Source organism: Clavelina lepadiformis, chromosome 1 (genome assembly GCF_947623445.1).
Source record: "Clavelina lepadiformis chromosome 1, kaClaLepa1.1, whole genome shotgun sequence".
Classification (NCBI taxonomy): Eukaryota; Metazoa; Chordata; class Ascidiacea; order Aplousobranchia; family Clavelinidae; genus Clavelina; species Clavelina lepadiformis.
In genome coordinates this window covers 22,143,554-22,168,251 of record NC_135240.1, presented here as the reverse complement: position 1 = coordinate 22,168,251, position 24,698 = coordinate 22,143,554, and the positions used below count along the sequence as shown (strand labels likewise).

The 24,698-nt window shown below is 34.4% G+C and overlaps 4 protein-coding genes across 6 annotated transcripts; 2 read left to right on the top strand and 2 right to left on the bottom strand.

Annotated features, from left to right (window-relative positions):
• Window positions 1-629: 629 nt before the first annotated feature.
• LOC143451899 (E3 SUMO-protein ligase NSE2-like) lies at window positions 630-6,162 on the bottom strand. 2 transcript variants are annotated; one of them, XM_076952680.1, is made up of 8 exons: window positions 5,973-6,162; window positions 5,763-5,857; window positions 5,299-5,417; window positions 3,142-3,290; window positions 2,007-2,118; window positions 1,480-1,580; window positions 1,294-1,400; window positions 630-1,131 (listed from the first exon to the last, which is right to left on the bottom strand). In XM_076952680.1, exons 3-8 carry the CDS (start codon window positions 5,366-5,368, stop codon window positions 1,032-1,034), a joined length of 639 nt encoding a protein of 212 aa, XP_076808795.1. In that variant the 5' UTR covers window positions 5,369-5,417; window positions 5,763-5,857; window positions 5,973-6,162; the 3' UTR covers window positions 630-1,031. The 2 variants fall into 2 exon arrangements, with proteins under 2 accessions (XP_076808795.1, XP_076808787.1); XM_076952672.1 differs by lacking the exons at window positions 5,763-5,857; window positions 5,973-6,162 and having other exon boundaries at window positions 5,299-5,723.
• Window positions 6,163-7,306: 1,144 nt separating this feature from the next.
• LOC143451891 (gamma-secretase subunit Aph-1b-like) lies at window positions 7,307-9,790 on the top strand. The gene is made up of 2 exons (XM_076952661.1): window positions 7,307-8,110; window positions 8,215-9,790. The coding sequence occupies exon 2, from the start codon at window positions 8,491-8,493 to the stop codon at window positions 9,214-9,216; it is 726 nt and encodes a 241-aa protein (XP_076808776.1). The 5' UTR covers window positions 7,307-8,110; window positions 8,215-8,490; the 3' UTR covers window positions 9,217-9,790.
• Window positions 9,791-10,012: 222 nt separating this feature from the next.
• LOC143449538 (uncharacterized) lies at window positions 10,013-13,149 on the top strand. The gene is made up of 2 exons (XM_076949782.1): window positions 10,013-11,624; window positions 11,924-13,149. The coding sequence occupies exons 1-2, from the start codon at window positions 10,163-10,165 to the stop codon at window positions 12,940-12,942; spliced, it is 2,481 nt and encodes an 826-aa protein (XP_076805897.1). The 5' UTR covers window positions 10,013-10,162; the 3' UTR covers window positions 12,943-13,149.
• Window positions 13,150-13,301: 152 nt separating this feature from the next.
• On the bottom strand, window positions 13,302-23,166 carry LOC143451879 (protein-glutamine gamma-glutamyltransferase K-like). Of its 2 annotated transcripts, none has more exons than XM_076952651.1 (16): window positions 22,558-23,166; window positions 22,253-22,442; window positions 19,571-19,672; window positions 19,324-19,476; window positions 17,409-17,527; window positions 17,117-17,236; window positions 16,720-16,882; window positions 16,428-16,560; window positions 16,161-16,308; window positions 15,889-15,979; window positions 15,409-15,543; window positions 15,110-15,261; window positions 14,922-14,991; window positions 14,572-14,792; window positions 14,349-14,489; window positions 13,302-14,233 (listed from the first exon to the last, which is right to left on the bottom strand). In XM_076952651.1, the coding sequence occupies exons 3-16, from the start codon at window positions 19,659-19,661 to the stop codon at window positions 14,099-14,101; spliced, it is 1,872 nt and encodes a 623-aa protein (XP_076808766.1). In that variant the 5' UTR covers window positions 19,662-19,672; window positions 22,253-22,442; window positions 22,558-23,166; the 3' UTR covers window positions 13,302-14,098. The 2 variants fall into 2 exon arrangements, with proteins under 2 accessions (XP_076808766.1, XP_076808758.1); XM_076952643.1 differs by having other exon boundaries at window positions 22,266-22,442; window positions 22,558-23,165.
• Between the last annotated feature and the right edge of the window lie 1,532 nt (window positions 23,167-24,698).

Below are 24,698 nucleotides of genomic sequence, written 5' to 3'. Positions count from 1 at the left end.
ACGTAAAAAATACAATATTAAGCATTTGACAATTATGAATCTGTACTTCAAAATACTCCTGTTGGGAGTTAATACACTTCTCCCAGCAGTTGTACGATTGCTAAAAACTCCTCTAAGACGTCTTCTCTGAAATACGATGAAGCTCCGATGTCGATTTTCTATTTCAGCATGAATTTAAACATGAGGAAAATCATAATTAAGGTAGTGCCGAAATTGAGAGAGTGTTTCTTACCCAGGAAAAATCGAATTATGTAGGAGGTATGGCATATGAACCTGCCAATGTTTGACCTACATGTCTGACCACTTGTGAGTGCAACGCACATGCAGCTTCACTAAAGTAATTTAGAAGATCCAGTTAATATTTATCATTTATTCTTCAAAATTACTTTCATATAGCTGAGATACTTTGCATGATTGCATTCGAATTGAAACTCGGTCTCAACAGTTTTCATAATGACCTGTATAATCTTCTCGATTATTTGAGCTGGACTGTCACCAAGCTTTGAACTAAACATGATGCAATATCTCTCTTCATGAATTTTGCATAAAACTAAAAATAGCGCACTACATGTCTGAATCCAAAGGCAGGAAAGAGATGTGTATGTGCACATAACGAGTAAAGTCACCTCAAATATTTAGACCGAAAATTTTACCATGTATTGAAGATGTTGTATAAAAACACTATACACCAAATAGCAGCGTTATGAAACAAACACCAAGTATTTGTGTAATTAGTATCAAACAATGTCTATACTTGGCTACGTAGTACCAAAACTGTAGGTCATAAAATGCAGCTGTGATCACCGCTGTAAGTGTCAATATTGCACTGCTTTGAAACTTACAAAAAAATAAAAACACATTGGTCATTAATAGAAAATGGGAGCGTGCAACACTGGATTAAATGGATGGACATACACTTGTAAACGTGAAAATAATATTGGCTGCAAGTAGCCAGCACAACTTCACACTGTGAAAATGGGCATTTCTGTCAAGAACACCACATTTAAAGAGAACTGAAGTCATCCAAATTCTTAGCTTGCTACTTTTCTACGTTGTAAAGCCCTCTGAATAGCAACATTCGCCTCGAGATTTCCAGCCAAAATGATGTTAGTGCACCCAGGGTATGGACACCTGACCAAGATAAAGGAATATTTAGTATTGGTATGGTAAATAACCTACAGGTTGGTAGTCTTGGTACTGCAGACAGAAGGTCTAAAGCCAAAATCTTAAATTAAACTGATTAAATGCCATGAGCTCTTAAAACAAAGACAACCACAAGATGGTTCATGTTACTTGGCAGCTTTTCTTCGCTTTTGACATTGCTTGATATGAGCCGTGATTGCTTCTTTCTCAAAGCTATGATTGCATGTTTTATCTTTAACAGGATCAACCATGTCACTCTGCATCAGAGAACCAATGTTGAACCAATAAAAGTTTTTGAATACGCCACAGTATGAGAAAATTTAGGAAGAATTTTACCTGTGTAATAGGACATTTGACAGACATCTCAGCCTGAGTCATCTGCATGTCCATATCGTTTGCTGACGTGCTGGAGTTTGGTCCTGTGTTCAGTGAAACGCCTGAGTTGAAGAACACCATATGACTGTACTGTTTTTTTAAGGGAAATTGGCTTGAATGCACATGCTGTAATGTTAGCTTAAAAATGACTGCAAACATAAAGACTGAGTTGGTGCAAACTACAGTTATGTTTGAGTAATAGTAATGGTTCGTTAACATTTTAAGGTTCTTAAATATATACTTGCTGGCCAAAGCATGTTCCAATTTAGCAAAGTTTTTTTCCTTTTTTGTTGTTTTTTTTCTGTTTCTTTATGATGCGTGTTGTTTATGCAGTTTTGTAAATAATGTTTTTACAATTGCAAGTGAATTTTATGTTGCGTTTGGCAATTGAGCATGAAAGACTTTTTGGCTTTCATGGGCTCCACACCTTGATTTGAGCAACAAGAAACAACAACAAGACTTTAGTCAGAAATAACTTATTAACTTACCACCATCTATTTCTTTCATTTGGTCTACAAAGGCAACCATAAATTCATGATCCCAAATATTGTTTACATCAACATTTGCCTCTTCTTGAGCTTGTAGATCGTGCTGTAGAACCTTTCAAACATATGCATTTGTATGTAGAAGATATCTAACCATGCCTAAAAAAACATATATACAACACTGTTTTGCATGCCCTGATACCTAAGATTTATGCTAGGTATGGACAATACAAAATAAATTACTACGGTATTCCAATTTTACTCCAGAATAGTCACATCGAATCCAAGTCAGGTATGGGTACAGGTATAAAATGTCTCAGTGTTTGCAAATTTAGATAAAACCAGTTAAACCCAAAGTCAGCTTACCAAAGTTTATATGTGTTTAGCAACTTCATGTGATTATTTATCCATGTGATGATTATTTATTTCAAACTGTTTAAAAAACTGTTTATTTACTCTTCCCATTAAAGCACACTTCTGCTGCTTGTTGTTTGTAATAAAAAGATGTTTTTTAGTAAGTTACGATATTTACTAAACAGAGCAAATCAGATGAAGCGCAGTTTTTTATGCAAAATAGGCATTATTATTACATGTACACGTGACATACTACTAGCTCATTTTATACAAACGACCATAGCAAGCAATAATGAAAATCACTAGACCGGTGACACTAAAGATAGAAATTAACGTGGCATTGTTGGCCAAGTTGTGCAAAAAATTGCTACTTAAAAAGTCCATGATTGAAAAAATCCCACTAATTGATAAGTACTTACTGTGCTGAACAAACTCAATTTGATTTGATTTAAGCTAAAATTAACATTACTTTAACAATATTAAAGAAAATGATTGATCTCCATCATATGTGTGGTAACAAAAATAACCATTAGTTTATTATATTAATAATCATATTTTGTCTGTGGCCTTCCGTGACCTTGAACTTTATAGTGATTACAGCATGTCAAGAACAAAGAGCATGTTCACCAGAGCGAAACCAAATCCTATTAATCAGTTTTAACTGAAAGTTTGGATTCAAAAAGTTTTAGGATCCAAGTTGGATAAGGATTTGGTTTTCTGAATCACCCATCTCTATTTCATACATTAATTAACACAGTAAAGAAAACTTGTGACAAAAACAAACCTGTACAACATCTGTAGAGTCATCAAGGTCACCATTCTGCCATCGCGATTTTAAATCATTTACAGATCTGGTAAAAGCTTTAACTCTTTGTTCAGCTTTGATGAGTTCCATTATGCAATTCTGCAGGTCACCAATTCCAGGATTTTCAACTGCAAACAAATTTAAACAATCAATTTAGGTTTCGGTGAAAAGAAAGGTTAAACTGAAATAAAATAATTATCAAGTTACAATAACATAATACACCACTCTTTGGCCTTCATAATCACATTTTAAAAAGTCAATTTTAAGAAAATCAGTTTATGCATAGTGCACACAAATAACACTACGTAACAAAATTTAAAAAAAGTTTGTTTGGCTATATTTTTTAACTGTGTCTGTATGACTTTGAAGCGCTGATTCTAAAAATGCTATCACTTTTTTTTTCTATCATCGATCGTTATCAAGATACAATGAATCTCGTTTTTTGTGATTTTCTGTTATCTGTAGGTCTTTTATGCGGTTATGATTGCTATGATCTGTGTCTATCAGCATTATCATGTTGTAAATAGGTATCCTATTTACTTGAGGAAGTGAATAGGCATGTGGGAGTGATGACTTTAAGAGTACTGCCAACAGGAATAGGCACTTGGAGTTTTCTGTCTACTTTGATGTTATTGAAGACCTTTGCTATTGCAAAGATGTGGAAGGCCTGTTTAGTGTTGTTGGAATAGATCATGATCCTACTCAGTGGCGGCTTTTCATTGACAGTTCTACCAAAAGTTGTAAAGCAGTGTTACTTCACAATGGCAACATATATCCATCAATTCTACTTGCTTATTCATTACAGATGAAAAAAGAATAAAAAAAACGTCAAGCAACTGCTCATTAAAATCAGTTACGCTCAGTTTAAGTGGTATGTTGGTGGTGACTTTAAAAACTTTAAAATGTTGGGATTTTTGCTTGGTCTGCAGGGTGGTTACACAAAATACTTTTTGTACTTGTGAAATAGTAGAGCTGACAGTGAGCACCATGATAAAATTCACTGGCCGACAGGGGAAAAACTAACCCCAGGAATGTACAACGTTATTAGGGAGCCTTTTGTAAGCTGGAAAAATGTTTTTCTGCCTCCACTTCATATCGAATTAGGTCTGGTAAAACAGTTTGTCAAAGCTTTGGATTATCAAGGACAAGTTTTTCAAGAAATCCGTTCAATGTTTCCCAGACTATCAGTTACCAAAATAATAGGAGGAGTGTTTGTTGGTCCCCAGATAAGCGCAATGTTTAAGTGTAAAAGCTTGGAAGAAAAAATGAATAAAACAGAAAAACAAGCGTGGCAAGCATTTCGAGGTGTGGTTGATGGATTTTTGGAAAATAAAAGGGACTGAAATTAAAAAGAGTTGGTGGAAAAACTTATCAAAAGTTAACCAAACATGGGTTGCCGTATGTCTGCCAAACTTCATTTTTTATGTTTCTATCTGGATTTTTTTTCAAGAAAATCTTGTTGATTTCAGTGAGAAGCATGGTGAGAGATTTCACCAGGATATTGAGCCAATGGAAAACCTATATAAAGGCCGCTGGGACAGTGCAATGATGGGAGACTACATTTGGTCTTTGGTAAGGCAAGACAGGAGTGGTCATAAAAGAAAGGCTCACTCAAAAGTACATTTTTGAATGATTCTTACTGTTTGAAAAAACAACGTTACATTTATCTTCAAGCTTTCCTTAGTAACGTTTTTAAACTGGCTTTTGTGTTTAATAAACCGAACAGAACCTTGATGTGGAGTTAAAATCTATTGCAAGAGTAGAACACAATTTGCCACTTACAGCTACATCAGATAAAACAAAAAGTTTGAAATCTCAAAAAGTAACGACGGTATGAAAAAACTAACTGGATTTTTGAACTTAGCACCCAGAAATACATAAAGGGGCATTAAAAAAGTAGCCAAACAAAAATTGTGTAACATAGTGTAATTAATGCTTTCCACAATCTAGACCAAATGCATTTTAATAAATTCAGTGTTGTCAACAGCAAATTTATTATTAACATAAACAAAATCAGGATCAGTTACATGCTTATGGCTTAGACTAGCCTTATGGTTAAAGCACAATTAAAATCTTGTTAGAACTATTTACAAAATATGACATTCCAGGTTAAAGAAACTTTTTGTATTGGCTTACTTTTGTTGTCCAATAGCTCCACTCCAACTTCCAACACCTCTTGACGTCCAGTTTTGATATAATCTGACATTTTGTTTATGTTGCTTAAAGCACCATCGAGCAACCTATCACTTGTTGAACTTGTATCAGACATGGTGAACGTACAGATTGAGTAAGATTTTAACAAATTAGCACCAAATAAATATGCAAAAATAACACAGTAGCAGCTAAGACTATTTAAATCAAGATATATAAGTTAAATAGGTAAAGAAAAAATTCCAAATTTTTAAAACAAACTAAGAATTTAATTGTCAATTCATTTCAATGGTAAATGAGGCGTGGTTGTTTAATCAAAGTAAAATCAACAGGTAAAATATCTCCAAAATATACAGTGTTCACTTGGACCATTTAGTTGAGCCTTACTTAAACAGTTTGTGAAATTTTTCACCAAAATATTCCCTTTCGAAAAGAAATTGAGGACTAACCTTGTGATTTGCACAAGACAACAGCTGAATTTTTCTTTTGGTACTAAGCAGCAGCACAGCGTGGGACCCAACGCAGTGGCCTAAGGTCGTCTTACCTGATTAACCGAAATAATTACCAAACGTGAGCTTTTAAAACTGTAGCTTAATTCATAAATATGTTTAAATAGCAGTAAGCCAAAAAATTTTATCACTGGAAACAACACTATACACCTTTTTCAGCCAAAAGTGGTATGATTTACCGCACACTACTATAAGACCGCTCTCGGCAGGATTTCTCGAAAGGGGGCCGCAAGCCATTATGTGTGCAGTAGTAGGGGAAAACGAGGGAAAGCAGGACACAAGTTTCTCACGTTTTTGTGTTTGTTGTGTAAAATTAGCGGCGCGAAGGCTACTTTGCAAATGCAGTAGTAAAGAAAAAGGTGTTTTGTAATAAACAATCTACATTTTTTATTGTTGAGCAGGAACCACGAATTTTGAAGGTCACTATAAGTGGGCCACGGCCCACGAACCATAAAGATTGAAAACCACTGGCCTATGGTTTCCGAGTCACCCAAACGATCCTAGCAAACCTGAAAACTTGAGTCAGAATCACCCGATTATTAGTTAAAAGCTTTTCTAGAATCGTATCGTTTATGTGTCGCCATCGACCGTAGGGATCGAAAAGTATGGTGCTAACCTCACTGTAAACTGATCAAACAAGAAATTTTGTTGCAAACAATCAATTAACGAAAAAAGCGTCAAACAAAGCCCCGTGGGCTTAAAACGTAAAAGAAGTTAATTTCAGTGGTGCTACAAGGATAGAAGCTTAGCACGGCCACCAAACCGGTACCAGTTCCCTTTGAATTATGAATCATTAATTAAATACTTCAATTTAGTTTATTAATCTAGAAGAAAATCTTTGATTAACATCCGTATTCCAACTGTTGTATCATCGTTGGTTGTATTATGCACGCGTTAGGTGCACTGAAATGATCGCAGTCTTCAACGCTCATTTTAATTTTATGGGTCAGCACAAGTTTTGGTAACTAGTAATTGTCTAAGTTTCCGTCCTCCACATAAATGTATGGCGAAAAATAATTATGAATGAGTGAACGAAATTTTTTGAGCATACTGCTGATGAAATGTAAACTTCTCAGCTAACTATCGCTGATTTGCAACTAATTTAAACACCTACCTTTTCAAACGACCAACAAACACGAAAATTTTTTACTGACTAGGCTACGTACGCTGTGTAGCAGTCTTTTTTACTGGTTGACAGCAATTGGCTCTGTGGTATGGCGTAGTAGTTAGAGGCAGTGTGTACTGCTCTGAAACCTTTGCATTGTTGAAAATCCCATTGGACATTTGGAGACATTTTATAATTGAGAAAAGTTTGCATTCAAGTTAGTTTTTATCTAGAATGAGAAAAATTTAGTGTGAAATGATGTAGGCTATTTGGACTCAGAGAATTGAAATCATTGCACCGTTATATTAAAACATATTTTGTTTTGTTGTTATCCTGTGCTCCAAGAAGAATACACCAACATTGTGCATAAACTTGCCCGTAGTTCGTTGACTTGTATGGCTTGTTTGTCTGTTTATTGTTTACTTCCACAAATTTTTATGAATTATATATCATTCATTTGATGCTTGAATGAAATTAAATGTTTTTGTTAGAAAAAGATGCAACCCTTCTTCTGCTGTTTTCAGAGCTAGTATGTAAGTGCAAAACCAAATGTTTTTTTGTGTACAAGATTGAAAACAGACTGTGTGAAACCTCAACAGTTGCGCTGAAACCAGCCTTTATCAAAGATTCTATCTAATAAATATTAGATGCATTTATTATGTAATAATATTTTTAATTTATTATAGTATGTGCTTAGGTGGGGAGTACCACCGTACTATAGTACCGAATTACTGTACCGCGGCACTTTTTCAATACCGGTACCATCGGCAAAAGAACCCAATTACTTTTTTCAAAAATTTCTGTTGGTCACAGTAGTCTGTATTTTTTCGCATGATAATTTCAAAATTTTAACAAGTATGTTTTCAAAATACACATTAATTAATCCTTAATACTAATTTTACCATATGTTGATCTTTTTTAATCTAGAAATGTGAAGTAAAATTGCGATTAAACGATTAACGTCACACATGTTTTGACTTGGAGTAACCTATACTGAGGGTATAATAGTAACAAACATTGCATTTGCAGAAACATCTTTTGCACAAAAAGTACCGAGGACCGGCGAAGTATCGAACTATTTTTTTTAAATATTGTCGAATTTCGGAACCGTTGGTACATTTTTTGCCAAGTATATGTACCGTTACCGACGATACTTTAACAAGTATCGACTGCCCACCTCTGAGTATGTATCATTGCTCTTATTACTGTATTACGTGTGTTTCAAAACTATCATGTTGTGATTTCTTTGAAACAACATAATGCTTAATGCATACGTGCTATACTAAGGTCTCATCTATAATGGTGAAGTCCTGCTCTGGTGTGAAATCCACAAACGCGGCCACCCCTCTTACTCGACCATTTGGCTACTGTCTTATGGGTATCATAATTAGTTAATTGGCATTCCCGTATTTATCTACACAATTAACACTTTTTGGTACCGTTAATCCTATGTTAAGTATGAAATTAATATAAGAGACAAAGTATTTTGATATACTTATAACCAATTTATTTATAATATTTATTTCAGTATATCATTAATAAGAAATCAGTGAAATAACCAAGATGCCGTTAATGGTCTTCTTTGGTTGTATGTTTGTTGCATTTGGGCCATCACTGGCCTTATTTGTGTTTACTGTTATGAAGTTCCCACTCCGAATAATTCTTCTTGTGGTGGGTGCATTTTTCTGGTTACTGTCGTTACTGTTTTCTGCCCTGCTATGGTTGGCTGTAGTTCCATTGAGAGAAGAACTAGCCTTTTCATTGGTATTCAGCGTCATATTTCAAGAGCTGATGAGATTTGCGTTATTCAAGCTTATGAATAAAGCTGAAACAGGCCTTGAAGATGCTCTGTCAGAGGAAGAACGAAGATCAATAGCAAGCCACAAATTGTCTTATGTTTCTGGCTTTGGATTTGGCTTAATGAGTGGTTTATTTTCTGTTATAAATGTTTTATCAAATTCAATTGGACCAGGAAATGTTGGCATTACTGGAGCCTCGCCTAACTTTTTCCTTGTATCGTCTTTCTTAGCAAGTTCTTTCATTTTACTAAATACCTTTTGGAATGTGATTATATTTAATGCTTACAAGAAAAGGAAATTGGCCCCTATTGCCATTGTAATTTTAATGCATATGCTGGTTTCGTGCTTAACTTTGTTAAATACTCTGCCGCACTCAATTTATGTTTCATTAATTGTATCTTATGTTTCACTTATTCTTGTTATGGGATGGGCTTTTAAAATAGCTGGTGGTTCACTAGGAAATTTAAAGGCTTCTTTTGTCTGTAAATGAATATGCCAGAATACTTTCATGTAACATCGTATTATCTTACTGTTAAAAAACTGTGCTTTCTCTGCCTAACGTTATCTACTGACGAGTATGTCACCTGATGAATTAGCTAAAATTACTTCATCAATCTTTTAAATAACAACTAGCAATTTCTATAAAATAAAAGGTTTTGATTTTTCAATGTATTATATATATATGATTATGTTGTTGTTCAATATTAGATGATGTTAATTTGTGAAATTATTTGCCTAATTTCATATATTATCTTTTTGGGAAAACTGATTACTTTTATTAAACATTTGTTTTGTAGGATATCATGTTGTTATTGTATGGTTTATTCTGTTTGGCACATTTTTTTGAAAGAAATTAATTTTGTGGGTCTAAATACACCAACCCTGACTGACTAATTGAACTTTTTTTATCTAAATACTTGATTGCTATGTTAGCTAAGCATTGTATTTTTAGGTGTTATATGATTGAAGTTAAACTATTTTATTATTGAATTAAGAAAAAGAAGTTGTATGTGTGTATATATAAATAATGTATCTAACATATGTACAATTGTCATATGTTTTAGGTATTTTAGTGTTAATGGCAAGCAAAATTGAAACACCCCTTCAGCTGTACAAATATTTGCTTCAGTGCTGTAATCAACTGCCTAAAGGGCCAAGAAAACATTACAAACATTTCATACGACAAGAATTTCGAAGTCACAGTGACGAAATAGACCAAGAGAGAATTCAGCAAATAATACATCGAGCTGTTGAAGATGCAGAGTGGATAGTTAAAAAATACACAACTTAATTTGCGATGCAGCATTTCCATTTCTCAGGATGTAATCACATTCCTGTGTCTTGATTTTTGTTGCTCTTCCATTTTATTACTAACTTTTGCATTCCCAACACTAGATACAACTGTTTTGATGAAACAACTTTTAAGCATTCCATAAATGGCTTCTTATCATAATGATAATTGGTTAGAACAATGCATGGAGGAACTGAGTTTGCCAGGTAGCCCTTGGCACGAAGTCCGTGATCTAGTAGCTGAAAGGCTGGCATACAGAATCACCCTGGAAGGCTTCACGTATGAACAACTTGCCTTAGTTGCAAAATTTATAAGTGACGACTTTATCAAGAAACACAGACTTTATGAGTCGGCAAAAAGATCAAATACATCAATTGCAACTCGACAGTATACAGAAAGAGAAATCCAAGTTCTACTCAAAGAATTGACCTTCAAAGCTGCTCATGATGCGGAGTGTAGTCTACCCAACAGCCCAAATGCACCAGAATGCTTTTCAAACCTGGTAGATCTAACCAAAAAAATTGTTGAGCCCACCAATTTTAAACATGGTCAACATACAGATAGACTGGCCCAATCTGTAGTTAAAGTGTTACAAAAAGATTCTAGTAAGTTAGGTGACGTCACCCTAAAGCTTAAAGGTCGCTATTTACCAAAGACGCTCAGACGATATCTTTATCGCCTGCTTCTAATCAACAAAAGAAAAAATAGCCCCGGCACCGGTAGGTCTGGTGCTGCAGCTGTGTTCAATGATGATCTAACTCAGCTGAAAATGAGGGAAGCATTTGCGGCTAGTGTTAAGAAAGGCGTGTTGGAATTTAAATCAAAGCAGCCCACTAAAACACCAGTTTCCCACTTAATCCAGTCTTCTGTTTTGGAAACATTTGAAACAACCCCAGGTTTGAAACCATTTTCAGATGATCTTACTCTCCAGCAGGATATGTGTAGGATGTTGAACATTCTTTACACACATCGAAAAAATTTTGAAACTTTTTATATTTACTTGCTGTTTCCACTGCATAGTGCTCTGAGTAAAGAAATCCACAGTAAACAACAAGATTACGAAATTGCAATGTGGTTGGATATTATTATTGGTGAATGTTTACCACTGTGGCCCATGATAAATGATATTGTTTTATCTGTGTGGTCTGAAATAATTGACTCAAACCTGAATGGAAATTCTTCCAATGATGCAGACATTAAAACCCATTTCTGCACATTAGGCATAGATTCCGACGTGGATAACATCAAATTGACTCTGGAACAACCATTTAAAGACGACCAGTCTCAATCCTATGCTTCATTAATAAAATTTTATACGGCTCATTCCGATGCTTACAGCCACCCTGTCACGTTTATTCGTAGCTGGGTTTTTCATCTGTTTGTGGGTGTGACCAATGTTATGACAACAATGTATATATGGGACCAGCTTTTTCTTCATAACTGGAGCCAAACGTGTTTTAAACGGGTTTGCTTAGTGTTGTTTCATTGCATTTCTTCGGATATCAGGAAATGCAAAGAGAAAAAAGAACTTCTCAGTTTGCTGACAGATGGAATGATTAATGTTAATGTTCCTGAAATGGCACAGGCCTGGAAGTTACTGGATAATATTTCCTCAATTTAAAGATCTAATTTAGCTTTCTGTGAAGAGTGTGTGTATAATGTACAATTACTACTTTTGTAATAATTAAATCAGTGGTTTTGCTTAAAAGTGTTTTTATTGTACACACCTAGTGGTTGATTTAGTAACTTGAATCCAATTTTATTTCTTATATAATACAACAGTGTTCATTTGTTTGCACAGACCAGAATTTTCGTTTCTTCTGATCTGTAATATCGTTCAAGTTATCTGAAGAATATGCGATTCAATCAAATTAGCAGGAAACCTGAAGAGTATTATGAAAAGTAGTCACAAAGGTAGCAATGATCAACACAAGAAATGTCAAGACTCTGTTCAGGAATCGGTTGTTCAAGTTGGTACTTTGCATTTTATTTCTGCTTTTGATTGCCCAGGTTTTATTTCAAGCACCTGAAAGCAGCTCTTTTCCAAGAACAAATGTGGCAGAAAATGCCGTGCATGAGGAAATTTCCCACAGTCCAATATTATTAGTTGTTTTAATCATGACTGGACCAAGGAACTCAGACAGGCGAAAAGCGATACGCCAAACATGGCTATCAGACCACTTAAGTGCCCATGACAAGGAAGTGTTGCACCATTTTGTAATTGGAATGAAAAATTTACCTAGTGATGTTGCTCATGATGTGCGAAAAGAGTATGAATCTCACAAGGATTTATTACTCCTGGAGGATTTTGAAGATGCGTATGAGAAACTAACTGAAAAGCTGGGACGAATGTTGGAATGGGTGGACAAGAATTGTAATTACAAATACATTCTTAAAGCAGATGATGATACTTTTGTGAGACTTGATCAGGTTTTGGATGACCTTAAAAGTGACCCAGAAAAACAATTGGATAATTTGTACTGGGGTTATTTTTATGGCCGATCGCATGTTAAACAATCGGGTCCATGGAAGGAAACCAACTGGAAACTCTGTGACTATTACCTTCCATACGCCCGTGGTGGTGGGTATATAATATCTCAAAATTTAGTAAAGTTCATAGCAACCAACTGGCACCAGTTTCAACTTTATTTGAGTGAGGATGTAACTCTTGCCGTGTGGTTGGCTCCACTTGTACTGAATAGAATTCATGATGTACGTTTTGACACTGAGTACAAAAGTAGAGGTTGCAAAAATGCCTTCGTTGTTAGCCATAAACAAAGTGTTGAGGATATGTATAGAAAAGATAGAAATTTACGAACTATGGGGAAGCCGTGTGAAAAAGAAACAATAGCTTTTCATGGATATGTGTATGACTGGAGTGGTCCACCAACAAAATGCTGTGTACGTGCTGATGGCATTCCTTGATGAGTAAACAAGGCAACAGAGGACTGTGTTATATTATTAGGTTAGAAAAATGGTGCTGCATGTTAATAGCAATGTGTGTTGTCGCTTGTCCTAATATATTTTAAAATGCAATGTCTTGAAAGCGGTACTTTTCAACACTTACAAAGTTTGAACTTTTGTCTTACTCATGTTTCATCCACACGAAATAAAGGTGTTGTTAAAAAGTAATCGGAACAAACTAAAAAAATGCATTGAACACGTTTGATTAGTTAACAACCTGTGAGACTGTACGCACAAGTAGCAAGCACTGCTTAAAGATAATAATTCGTCTTAAGTCGAATTCAAAACCTGGTACCAAATAAATAATTGTTGTCAGTAAATAAATGTAAATTTTTAATTTAGCTTGTTTTATCACTTGATCCTCATTTTAAAACAAACTCGTTTGATGATGTATGAAACTTTGAATGAAAAATGCTATCACAATTCCATTTTGTGAGAAACCAGCTGGTGTTGTACAGGGTATTATATATAATATCTTGACTAATAAGTAATAACACTCTTAGTGCAATCAGCTGTGCTAATGGAGGGCTTTAATTTTGAGTGAGAAAACAGTTCTACATATACGAAATGCATATAGATTTTTAGGGGTGACACTTTTTCTGCATAATAAGTAAATGAAGCATGATTAAGAAATGTTGAAATTGGAGTGAAAGCTTGACATGGTTTAAAATCAACAAACACAAAAGTGAACATTTTTCGCCCCATACAAATCTACCCAATCAATTAAGGCAATGTGATAAACAGGCTAACCTACCACACAGTTCACATCTATAAGCTACATGTACAATGCAATATTATTTATCTAAAAATGTGTACTGCAAGCAAAAGGCTCCTGGGTCAGCATACATAGGTAGCAAAATATACATTTTTTGAAAAAAGCTACCTAAGCCTGTTAAAAAAGTAATTAATCTCTATACTTACCTAAAAGCAAAAAAAAATTGTAGGCATATAAGCTTGCACTCTTGAACAATTACATAATTCAAACAAGTTTGCAGGAAATGAACTGTGCATGGTATAGTGAAGTAACACAAGAGAGTTTTGCAGGTTACATGATCATCAAATGGGAGGTAAAAGCAGACTACATGTAAAACTACTGGGCAGCTAAATAAACGAAATTTCAAGCCACAACAATGTCAACAGATCCCCTAACAGCTTGCAGTTGCTTGGAAGAAAATCCCACAATAATACGTCGGCTGCCAACTTTGCGTGGCTGAATGTTGACTTCGACCTTGCAGACTGCATTTGCCTTGACCTGAGAAGCAAATAGTTATAAGAAAACAAACAAAAGCATTAATCTTGCTTATATTTACTAATAACCATGGCAATATTCTGCGCATATATAATTATATATTAATATTTTCTCCCACCTTGTCTACTGGAGCAACCACTGCATCTTTGATGCCAGCTCCCTCAAACCTGAAGACTCCCCCTTCAAGGGCAACTGATAATGGATTCGTGAATGATGCTTTCACTTTAAGATTTTTCAGCAGTTTGGGAGTTCCTGATATCTAAAGTAACCCAAATTTCCTATAGTTACAGACAGTCTTTGTGTTTGCTACTGTATTTAGGAAAAAGCTTAATGAGTATTACCTCAACATCAATGGTTGGCTTTTCAAACTCCAAAATCGCTTGGGTAGCGAAAGTTTGGCTGCCGCCTTCCACACCACCAAGGAAAAAGAATTTCACATTGTTGTCTCCTTTCATCTTTGCCAGATAGGTCTTGGAAGGCAAAGACACTTCAAACTCTTCAGTTTTTGAGCCAGATATTTGTTTGTGGAAATCAGTGTCCAAAATTTGAGCCACCAAAGATCCTATGTAGATACAGTACGGTAATGACTTACTTCTATCTTGCAGAGTTTAGTGTTTAATTATGTTTCCAGTTAAGCTACTTCAATCGGTGCATGAATTGAGTGGTACTTACAACTAAAACATAGACTTACCATTGTATTGCATTGTTTTAGCTACAACATTGATGAAAACATTTTGAGAACTCTTGCTCACATTCTTCACCTGAAATATAACCTCTGTGGAATTACCTGCCATTTGTACATGTAAGAACAGGCACTGAAATGTCATCTATGTTTAATAGAATGACCAAAATCGTAAAACAAGTAAACGATCACTTCACCTTTATGTTGAATGATAGATCTTGTCCAAATTTTATTGAAGAAGGCACCCCAGTGTTTATTTCTATAACCTTCTTCACTTCCTTACGAGCTGTGCGAGTTATCCTCACATATTTTCTTGCTACTTCAAAGGAAAGATTTTCCTCTTTGGAACCTTTTTGAAGATAGAATACATTTATTTGGCCAAATCAGGTTAATATGAAACAACTCAATGTTTCTCGTTTGAAATTAGTCCAGACAAAACAATACGACCGTTTAATGCCACCCCGCCATTGCACAGATAACAATTTTTATATTTAACCTTCTTTGTATTTGTACTGATTAGTTATATCCTCTCTTTCTTCTTTTCCAACTTGCTTAGTGCTAATGTGTTGTCCAATGCTTGCTGATTCAGATGAAAGTTCCTCCCATTCTATTTTTCTACCATTTTCATCCGCTGCAAACCACAAATAATTACATAACAAAAATCTTAGTACAGTGGTTTACAAGAATCTTGCTTGGCCATTTTAGTATGACTTTTTGTGGCAATGTTTCTAAAAAGCTCCAACACACATAAATTTTTAATACTGAATATGGGCATAAAAATTTCACAAAAATTTCAATTTCATTTTTGAATAAAAAAAAATTGCTGCAGTATAACACATTTGGCAAGCAAGGCCTTAGTTAGTTGCTTCTAAACAATCAATAATTTAAAACAAAAAAGCACTGGGTAAAATCTGTTTACTACACAGTGTATAGCAGCAGCAAGTATCAAAATCCTGTGTAGGGCTGATCAACTTACTTTCTACCTCCTTCAATTGTTTCCAGTACTTCTTAGTGCCATTCACTTCCGCATAAATGAAAGCGCCATCATAATCCAAATTGATGTGTCCCTGGAATAAATGAAACAAGCATGTGAATTTGGTAACAATGCAACCAAAGCTTTTATCAGTACACATGTACAGGTTACAAAGTTTCTTTACTTGGCACAGAGCAAGTAAAAATTTACCAATCAATATTATCAAAATGATGAAAACACTAGAGCTTAATAAGTAGCAGACACACAATACACACCTCTTTTATGGCGTTAATGGACATAGGCCCACACTGGAACTTTCTATCGCTTTCTTCTTGTGGAGTTGCATCAAGTGCCTGCCAACCACCAAAACCATCAGGCAGGTCTTCACGTGCCATCCAAACATCATTCCAGACATGAAAATTCCTTCAACCCACCGCATACACAAAAAATGTTATGTACGAATTATTGTTTCTAAAAATGATAAGCTTAATGAATTGTAGTTTCTTTATTATACATTCACCGAAAACAAGTTCTCTGCTTACCAAATAGAGTCATCATTATCCATTGGCTTGGAGTCTACATCATAGTGGTAATCAACAGTAAGGTTTGCATCTGTGTCATGAGCAGACTCAAAGTTGGTCAAGCTACGGCAAGGAATTCCAAGGCAGCGAAGAACTAGAAGGTGAATTATAAAATATCAGATTATCATAAGATTAAAACATCATCAACCTAATTTCTTTGTCATCATAACTTCAGCAACGGAGGCCCTAGAATACGTCACATTACACATTATAAAGATAATTTTAATTAATAGAATCAGTTTTTACTCCTTACCAGAGGTAAGAACCGCAGAGAACACCCAGCACTGCCCATATTTAACTGGCATGCCAGTATCTATAAATTGCTTCAGGATAGAAACACTGCTGCCCCAATCAGTCGGCCTTTTACCATCATCATAATCTCCAGACCAGTTACCTTCCAACACCCCATCGTCATCCTAGTAGACAAATATTAATGTCAGATATAATGGTAGGCTAATGGTATGAAGTTTTGTGACCAACCTAAATATAATTCATTATTTGGGGTACTTTATTTATACTATTTGACCAGTTCATGCCATGCTGATATACCATACTGTTTCGTTGTTTACGGGTTCCCGTTATAATATAATATTGGTATTTAACACTTATCACAAATCAACAAATTTTCTACAAGTTTAGTTTAGTTTTACATTGCTGTTGACCAATCCAGACATGTGTCTAGCTACGGCGACTGGATCGCTGTGATCTTTGTAGCGTAAATATCCCATGTGTAGCAGTTTAATGCCTGCTTTCATCACATCGGCTTCAAACTGAAAGCAAAAAAATCTAAAAATCTGCTAATAGACAATATTTTTGGTAGTAATTCTTAGTTCTGGCTGTTTAATTTAATAAAGTAAGCTATCAACGATTTGATTCTTTCTTTTTTTTCTTTATTATGAGTTAATATTGATAAAGATCATTGAAAGTTTAAATGTATCATACCTGTCCAAAATACCAATCCATAGATCCAATTCTGTTCGTGTTTCCATAGAAGAGCATGCCATCGTCATTTAGAATGTATTCATTTTTCCATTCATCAGTTTTCATATAAACTGGATCAACTGCAAAACACCAACCAATTATCATTAAAGACTACAATAATAGCTTTTCTGAATATCATAATTTTGTTACTGTCTGTAAATTGTTACTGCACTTAGTGATTATAGCATTGTAACTTACAGCAACCAAGATCAGCTAAAGTAAGATTTCATTGTGACACTACAGGGACCACTGACAATTTTATTGTTAACAATAGTAGTTTGTTATGTATTTTAATAAGTCCAAAATTTTTAGACACAATCCAAATTATATTAAATTAGTAATTGTGATTTGACAGCAGTTATGCAGTCAGGAAAATATTTTACTTATTCTCATTAATTATATTAGAACAGTTGAACCAAGGTTGGCCACAAACTTAGATCTCCATGAGCATTGTGCATACTGAAGCCAATATTGTCATAAGACCAATAACATGTCCCAAGTATTTAAATATATTAAAAAATTTGATAGGATGCTATGATAGAATGTTGATCTAATAAAAGTTTTACTTATAATGAAAAAAGTTTTTACACCACTGATTTTAATGCTGTTTTAGCATGGTCAGCATGTGAGGAAATTGCGAAAAAATTGACACTGCTAAATGCTAAGTTTTACATGACACTTTGGGATAATTTAAGGCTGTTTACGCTGTTTAAAATATCGGTAGGTTATCTGTTTGCCCAATACATTCTAACTATCAGAGTTTTGTTAGAGTAATTAGCAAATTTCTTGAATATCATGTATATGCTGTACTAGCAAGTATGCTAAAGAACTGTAAAGGAATGATTATGCTATGTAGCAATAACTCAATGTCTGCAGAATTTTGCAAGAAATATCAGATGTGGCCAAATGCACCTGCTAACTCACAGATTAATTATATCTGTATTACAGTGCAACCTTCGTTAACAACCACCCCGATAAAGATACCACCTCAGTAACCTAACCACTTTTCTGTTCTCAAAGTTTTTTAATGTTTTATAAGCAATTAAATCCTTGTTTCATGGACTGGAACTGCTTTTTTCGGTCTAAACTGAAAACGATAGATTACCGGTACTCTATTTAACCACCTCGCTCATAAAAACTTTCATTTAAATCATCACCGAATGTTGGTAAAATAGAAAACTGCAAATGTTTTATAGTTTGCGAAGTTGGTCACATTCTCAAGGTTCCACTGCATTCATTATAAGATTATAGTGGAAACACATGGGCTGGAAGTTGAAGGAATCATTAAATTTATAACGTCTGAGTTATTTAAAGTTAATACATATAGTGGTAAAAAATGTTATAAAACGAGACTAGGATATAAAGATGTATTGAAAATGAGTAGAATAGGTACAAGATGTCAGCAATTATCATTGATAAGATAGCTGGTTCATACACTTCAAAAACTTTTTTTCTTAATTTAGACTTAAAAGTTTCTGCTCATGCCTTGGAACTGATAAAACACATAAATAAATTAAAACAAACTGAGTTAAAAAGTATGTTGTTTACATGCATTTTGCAGAGACCAGTAAGTTGGAGTTATCTGAAACTGCCAGTTAAGTTGAGTTAACAAGCCTGCACTGTAAATATACTTTACATAAATATGAGTATAATAACAAACATAATAGGTATAATACATATCAATAACAGTATAATTTAAGTAAACTGGAATTTATCTCTACTAAATAGTTCAAAAACACATGAAAAGTACCAAAACTACAGTGCTCAAGAAAGGTTTCAATACTACATTACTACTGTATTAGTTGTTACCTCTACTTAAGACTTACATATTTAAACTAAGCAAATCATTGTTTTTTTTTATCCACATAAAACTCACATTTTGACCATGGGTTGAAAATCATGACAATAGAGTCAGACACTTTTACATAAGGAAGTCTTCTTCTTCCGTGAGTGGTTTTCATTACAAGTAACCATTTTCCAATACCAGTAGTTTTGGCCGAGGTGTGTATTTTAACTGTTAAGTTTTCACCTACAAGGAAAAGCGAACTAGTGCTGAAAATGGTGTATACTTAAAATGCTTTAATTGGAACACACAGCACAAAACTCTGAATATAATACCGTACCAGCTGAAGCAAGCACTGTAAAACCATCTACATCTTCATTGGGTTTTGGGTCTATCTGAGGAAGCCTTACAAGAGAGCCATGATGAACCATTGGTCGTCCACCTAATACAAAAGCAAAAAAATTCAGCAATCAAGTTGTGTACTTACAAACAACTAGCTCCACAATCGTACTCATACAACATATGCATATAGAACATTTGCAAGCTATGAAAAGAATTATAGAATTCCTTTTTTAAAGTGAATGCAAATTCAAATTATGTGATTTTCATGCTCTAAAACCAGAAAACGAAGGACAAAAACATGAGATAATCAACTTAAGGATTAGTAAATATTAGAATAATAATAATAATTAATGCAGTTATTAGACTGTATATTTTAAAATGTGTCCATGCAATTACTACAATCATAAAAATGCTAAAAAAGTTTGACTTAAACATCCACTCACTCACGTCTCAGGAAATAAAACTGGGTAAGTAACACGTACTTTATGCTACAGGATGTTGTTGTTATTTAACTGATAAATACTACAGCAACTTCTTCCACTGCAAAATACACTCTCCACAAAATAAAAACGTCTAAATCAGTGGTTCTCAACCGGTGGTCCGCGGACCCCTGGGGGTCCGCGAAACGTTTTCAGTTGGTCCGTGAGAACTTCGAAATTTGCAACATAAAGTAGGAGTTTTTAAAAAATTTTTGCTGTTTATCATTGCTTTTTGAAATAGGCTTGAACATTTGCTTAATTGCCTATTGTGATGGGACAATACAAAAGCTTATTGAGATTTATCACCCGCAGGGAAGGCCTATTGTGATGCACTAGATTGCGGATTATACGAGAAGACAGCTGGATACAGTGATTTTAAGTAAAAATATCCGCATAGTTTGATGTTATTTTGAATGAATAGCGCAGTTGTGCACCAAGACTATTAAGTAAAACTAAGCAAAGAAACATTTAAGTGCAGTCTCAGAACCCTTAGTTTGCTTAAACTTCAGGGGTCCGCCACTGCTTTGACAGCAGCAAAAGGGGTCCGCCAAGATCAGAAGGTTGAGAACCACTGGTCTAAATAGTGAGATGGCATACTTACAATTACACCTTATTTTTAACAATAGATAAAAACAACTCATTTTTTAAAATTGAATATTTTTAAAATGAATAAAAAGATGACAAAAATATATTTTCGCTTTGGTATTCGAGGTCAATCTTATGTTTGGGGAAATTCAAATCAAGTATTTAAGGCAAGGATCAAACTTATTGGACCACAGGCTGCAAAATGTAAATCAAAGTAATGGCTGAATAATGATTGATCGAGTCAAAAATACATGTTCTAATTGTTGTGTAGTTAATGCAAGTGCCACTAAAAACCATTGTAGGTTTTAAAAATCAAGCCTGTGTAATGCAAACCACAATACCGTTTATTATATCACTGTACTGCCATGTCACAGTTGAAACTACAATGAATTAAGCACTTCATTTGTGATCAAAATGGTATATAGTGCATAATACCTAATCATCATGTAACGCAAATTTAAACATGAACATTTTCCACAGTTTGTGCTTATGTGCACACTGTAAACAAGTGACACGATGTAATGAATAATAGCAAAAGTATTGCCACACCATAAACACTTAACAATTGATATTATATTACAAAAACACAGTTATGGTAATGGTATGGTATGCAATTATTAATAGTGCAACTGTGCAAGCCAATAGCAAAAAGGTGAATGCTTCATCTCAGATAGTCGTATTCTTATAAACGTGACACGCATACTTACAAAGTCATTCACCATTAAACAGGAAACCTATGTCATCCTAAGCATTAAAAAATAGATAGCTTACTGTTATTTTATTCATGCAGCTATGATATGGTAATTTGGGTATACAAACAATGGTAGTTGATCAACTGAGTGACAGTTCATTTGAGTGACACATTGGTAAGTATTGTTCAAACTACAGTAATGGGTTAGGGTTAGGGTTAGGATTAGGATGAGGGTTAGGGTTAATTATGTCACTCGAATGAATAATTTATGTCATAATTATGTCACTCAAATACTGTCATTCAAATGAACTGTCATTCAGATGATATACAACCACAAACAATCATTTAAAACAAGTTATAGACTTTAAAAAGACATAAAACACGTAAATAATAATATTTTTCTTCCACTTTCGATTTGGCTTCTTGGTTTCTAAGACTAAACGATAGTTAAGAAAACTCAGAAAGAGGATGTTAATTGTACAACTTTTATCTCATCTAGTTATACAATTGCTACGATGACGAATCTAACAATTTGACACACGAGAAATATCATGCTTTTGTTTAAGCAGAAGCCCATGGCACAGTATTGTAGCTTATTGACATGACATTGCACACAAACCAAAAAATTGTAATAACAAACTAAATCTTGGTAATTTTTTTATTATAGGCTGTTCCACATTCCACCAAATCTTATTTCCATTTGACAATGACAAATGTTTATTACAATTAAGATACAATTTGCAATCTTATTACTCAACTAGGCTACTGATAGAGCATTGTTTAAAAGTTTTTTTTTGTTTTCTTCTGCAATATTTTCTATAACACAAACAACTCTTCTGTTTTGATAATCCTAACTAATAAACTTTAATGCTGAGTCATATTTCTTGGGTACTTATCCGATTGGTGGACTTAAACAAGGCATTACCGTGGATAATTACCCATTCTTAGCTCAAATGCAAGATTTTCCTCTGGTAGAATGGCACGATTCAATGTCAGCAACAGTGTAAAAGGAAAACCTCTGCGCACAACAAGATCATCACCCTCATAGTCTGAAGTATAATGCTTTGGGGCATTATCTGAATTAAGATGGTCCACAGACTTCACAACTATGGGTTCTAAAAATGCAAATAAACACAAGCATTAAATGCATTATATAGCATAACTCAATACAAACTGTTTTCACTCACACTTTCTGTTGGGAAAAGTACAGAAAAACAGCAAACAACTAACCATAAACAGATCTTGATGCTCTTGATATAACTCTTGTAGGAGCCATTTTACTACAAGAAAAAGCTGAACAAAACTGAAGAAGCTTACAATTGCGTAAGTAAAATCTATAACAATGCCTACAGCTGGAATTTACACACTTTGCTACAACTATCATACAAAATGCTTTGTCCGAAAAAGTCAAAAAAGTTTTAAATGGAAAGAGCAATAATAAAAATATACAATTAATTCTGTAAATAAATATGTGAATATGGGTATTCTTCAAAAATTATATGGTCTACATCATACAGTAAATGTGCATAACAGTGTTGGTCTTGGCCAGCCTGCGAGGTATGGCAGAAAAAACAATAACCAAATACAATGTCTTTTTTTTACACACTGCAATGCACAATGTGACCTGGCAAAACCTTATCAGTAAAAAGTTTCTACATATGTTAGTGCTTACACCGCATGGCAGTACCATATAGGGTCGGATAGCCAATGTAGGAAAATTCACTCTATCTTGCTGATTACAACTTAAATAAAACAAGTTATACTCAACGTACAACAACAAAATTTATACCATTACATGCAGAATTTTATTTGTATTTTTCGAACTGCATCATTTAGCCAAAAGTTTTTTTAAGTAGTTGTAACTTTTTTGCAGTGTGATCAGTTTTTCCTCAAATGGAGCCAGTGTACAAAAAACGAAATTTCTGCCAGTGTACAAAACGAAAATTTTTCAGTTTCACACGTTCTTGTGCTGAGTGACTGAGTCTACTGTTTTCTGGTTGGAGGGTTTTATAAACATAGACATCCAATGTTTTCAGTATTAATTTTTCAGACAATTTTTTATTAATAAATTCAGCCGTATTCTGCAAAAATTTTGTTCAAACATCACTGAAAAACGTCAGGTAAATTCAACAAATTGTTTCTATCATGCAGCGGTTGAAGACTCGGTCTACGATGTGTAGCAAACGCGAAAACAATCGGTATCTTGGGAAGTTGTGGAATACTTTAAATAAGCCATACAAAAAATCGGGTCTAGGCTAAATTAGAAATAATTAAAAGCCAACTGTATGTGATATAAATTGGTATATAAATATCTTTGTAACGTATCTGGTATCATAGCCAATTTTTCCAAAGACATCAAGTAGCCTAACGTCAAATTGCTATCGATGACAATGCATTTTGCCATTGTTGATCTTTTTCGTACACTGGCGACACCACAAAATTCAGACCCAAAAAGAAAAAATTACATAAAAAAAACTTACAGAAAAGATAGCTCTGCCAAAAATGTAAAGAAACATAGAGAAGTTAATGCGTAAGTATACAAAAATGGGCTTTCTAACCCATTTATTTTATGAAATATATATCACAGTTTTTGAGCTGGACATCAAAATGTCAGTTTAGGCTTGAAAATCAGTTTTTTACTATACAAGTGCACAAGCAGATGACCTCACAGTTCGAGTAGCTGGGGTCTAGTAAACAATTAGGCATCCTGTGGTTGTGCACTTGTAAACTCGACCCACATCTTGCTTACTACCTGCATAAACTCCATTAAATTGGGCCAAACATTAATAATAAAATAGCGATTTTTTCGTAAAATTCTGACATTGGGTATTTTCGTAGACCGGCTACCTGACCCTAATGCTGCTCCTATTTTGATATTGACATATGGTTGTGGAAATATAGGTAGCTGCAGTATATAGGTTAGCCAGAGTTTTGCAGTTTTAGAAAAGCTGTACAAGTACCTGGGCTTATATTATCATAGCACTCGAGCACTCTCTAAGCTACTTTTGAGCAACATGTCGTGACTCTTATTTGAATAGGACACCAATCTTATGTCGGCAATTCTAAGCTACAAGACAAGCATCTGTTTACAACACTTCGCTGCGGCAAATTCTAAAACGCGCCTTAATTACGCCACTAGTCTTCCACTTGAGTTAACCAAATTGACATCTTATTTAGTAGGCACTAGTATGTTAGTGGCACGTATGGTTGGAAGTTGGGACTACGGAATTTTCTCGCAGGTGGATCTTACTTCTGTTGCAAAAATCGGGTAAGCTAGCTAGATTTCAAGAAATTTTAACTCCAGCTCCAAAATCTCTTTTGTTTAATTGGTTCCACCAAATTATTATACACACTATTTCATCCATTTTGAA

Bases quoted from the DNA above. Each gene is read 5' to 3' on its own strand.
- LOC143451899 (XM_076952672.1), bottom strand. From the start codon at position 5,431: ATGTCTGATACAAGTTCAACAAGTGATAGGTTGCTCGATGGTGCTTTA. The intron at 1,581-2,006 runs GTAAGTTAATAA...TCTTCAACTCAG, and splicing joins AATGAAAGAAATAGATGGTG to GCGTTTCACTGAACACAGGA. The intron at 1,132-1,293 runs GTAACATGAACC...TATCTTGGTCAG, and splicing joins AAGCGAAGAAAAGCTGCCAA to GTGTCCATACCCTGGGTGCA.
- LOC143451891 (XM_076952661.1), top strand. From the start codon at position 8,491: ATGCCGTTAATGGTCTTCTTTGGTTGTATGTTTGTTGCATTTGGGCCA.
- LOC143449538 (XM_076949782.1), top strand. From the start codon at position 10,163: ATGGCTTCTTATCATAATGATAATTGGTTAGAACAATGCATGGAGGAA. The intron at 11,625-11,923 runs TTTCCTCAATTT...TATGAAAAGTAG, and splicing joins CTGGAAGTTACTGGATAATA to TCACAAAGGTAGCAATGATC.
- LOC143451879 (XM_076952643.1), bottom strand. From the start codon at position 22,711: ATGATAGTTGTAGCAAAGTGTGTAAATTCCAGCTGTAGGCATTGTTAT. The intron at 17,237-17,408 runs GTATGATACATT...TTTTGCTTTCAG, and splicing joins TGGATTGGTATTTTGGACAG to TTTGAAGCCGATGTGATGAA. The intron at 16,883-17,116 runs GTAAAACTAAAC...TTTGTCTACTAG, and splicing joins CTGGATTGGTCAACAGCAAT to GATGACGATGGGGTGTTGGA.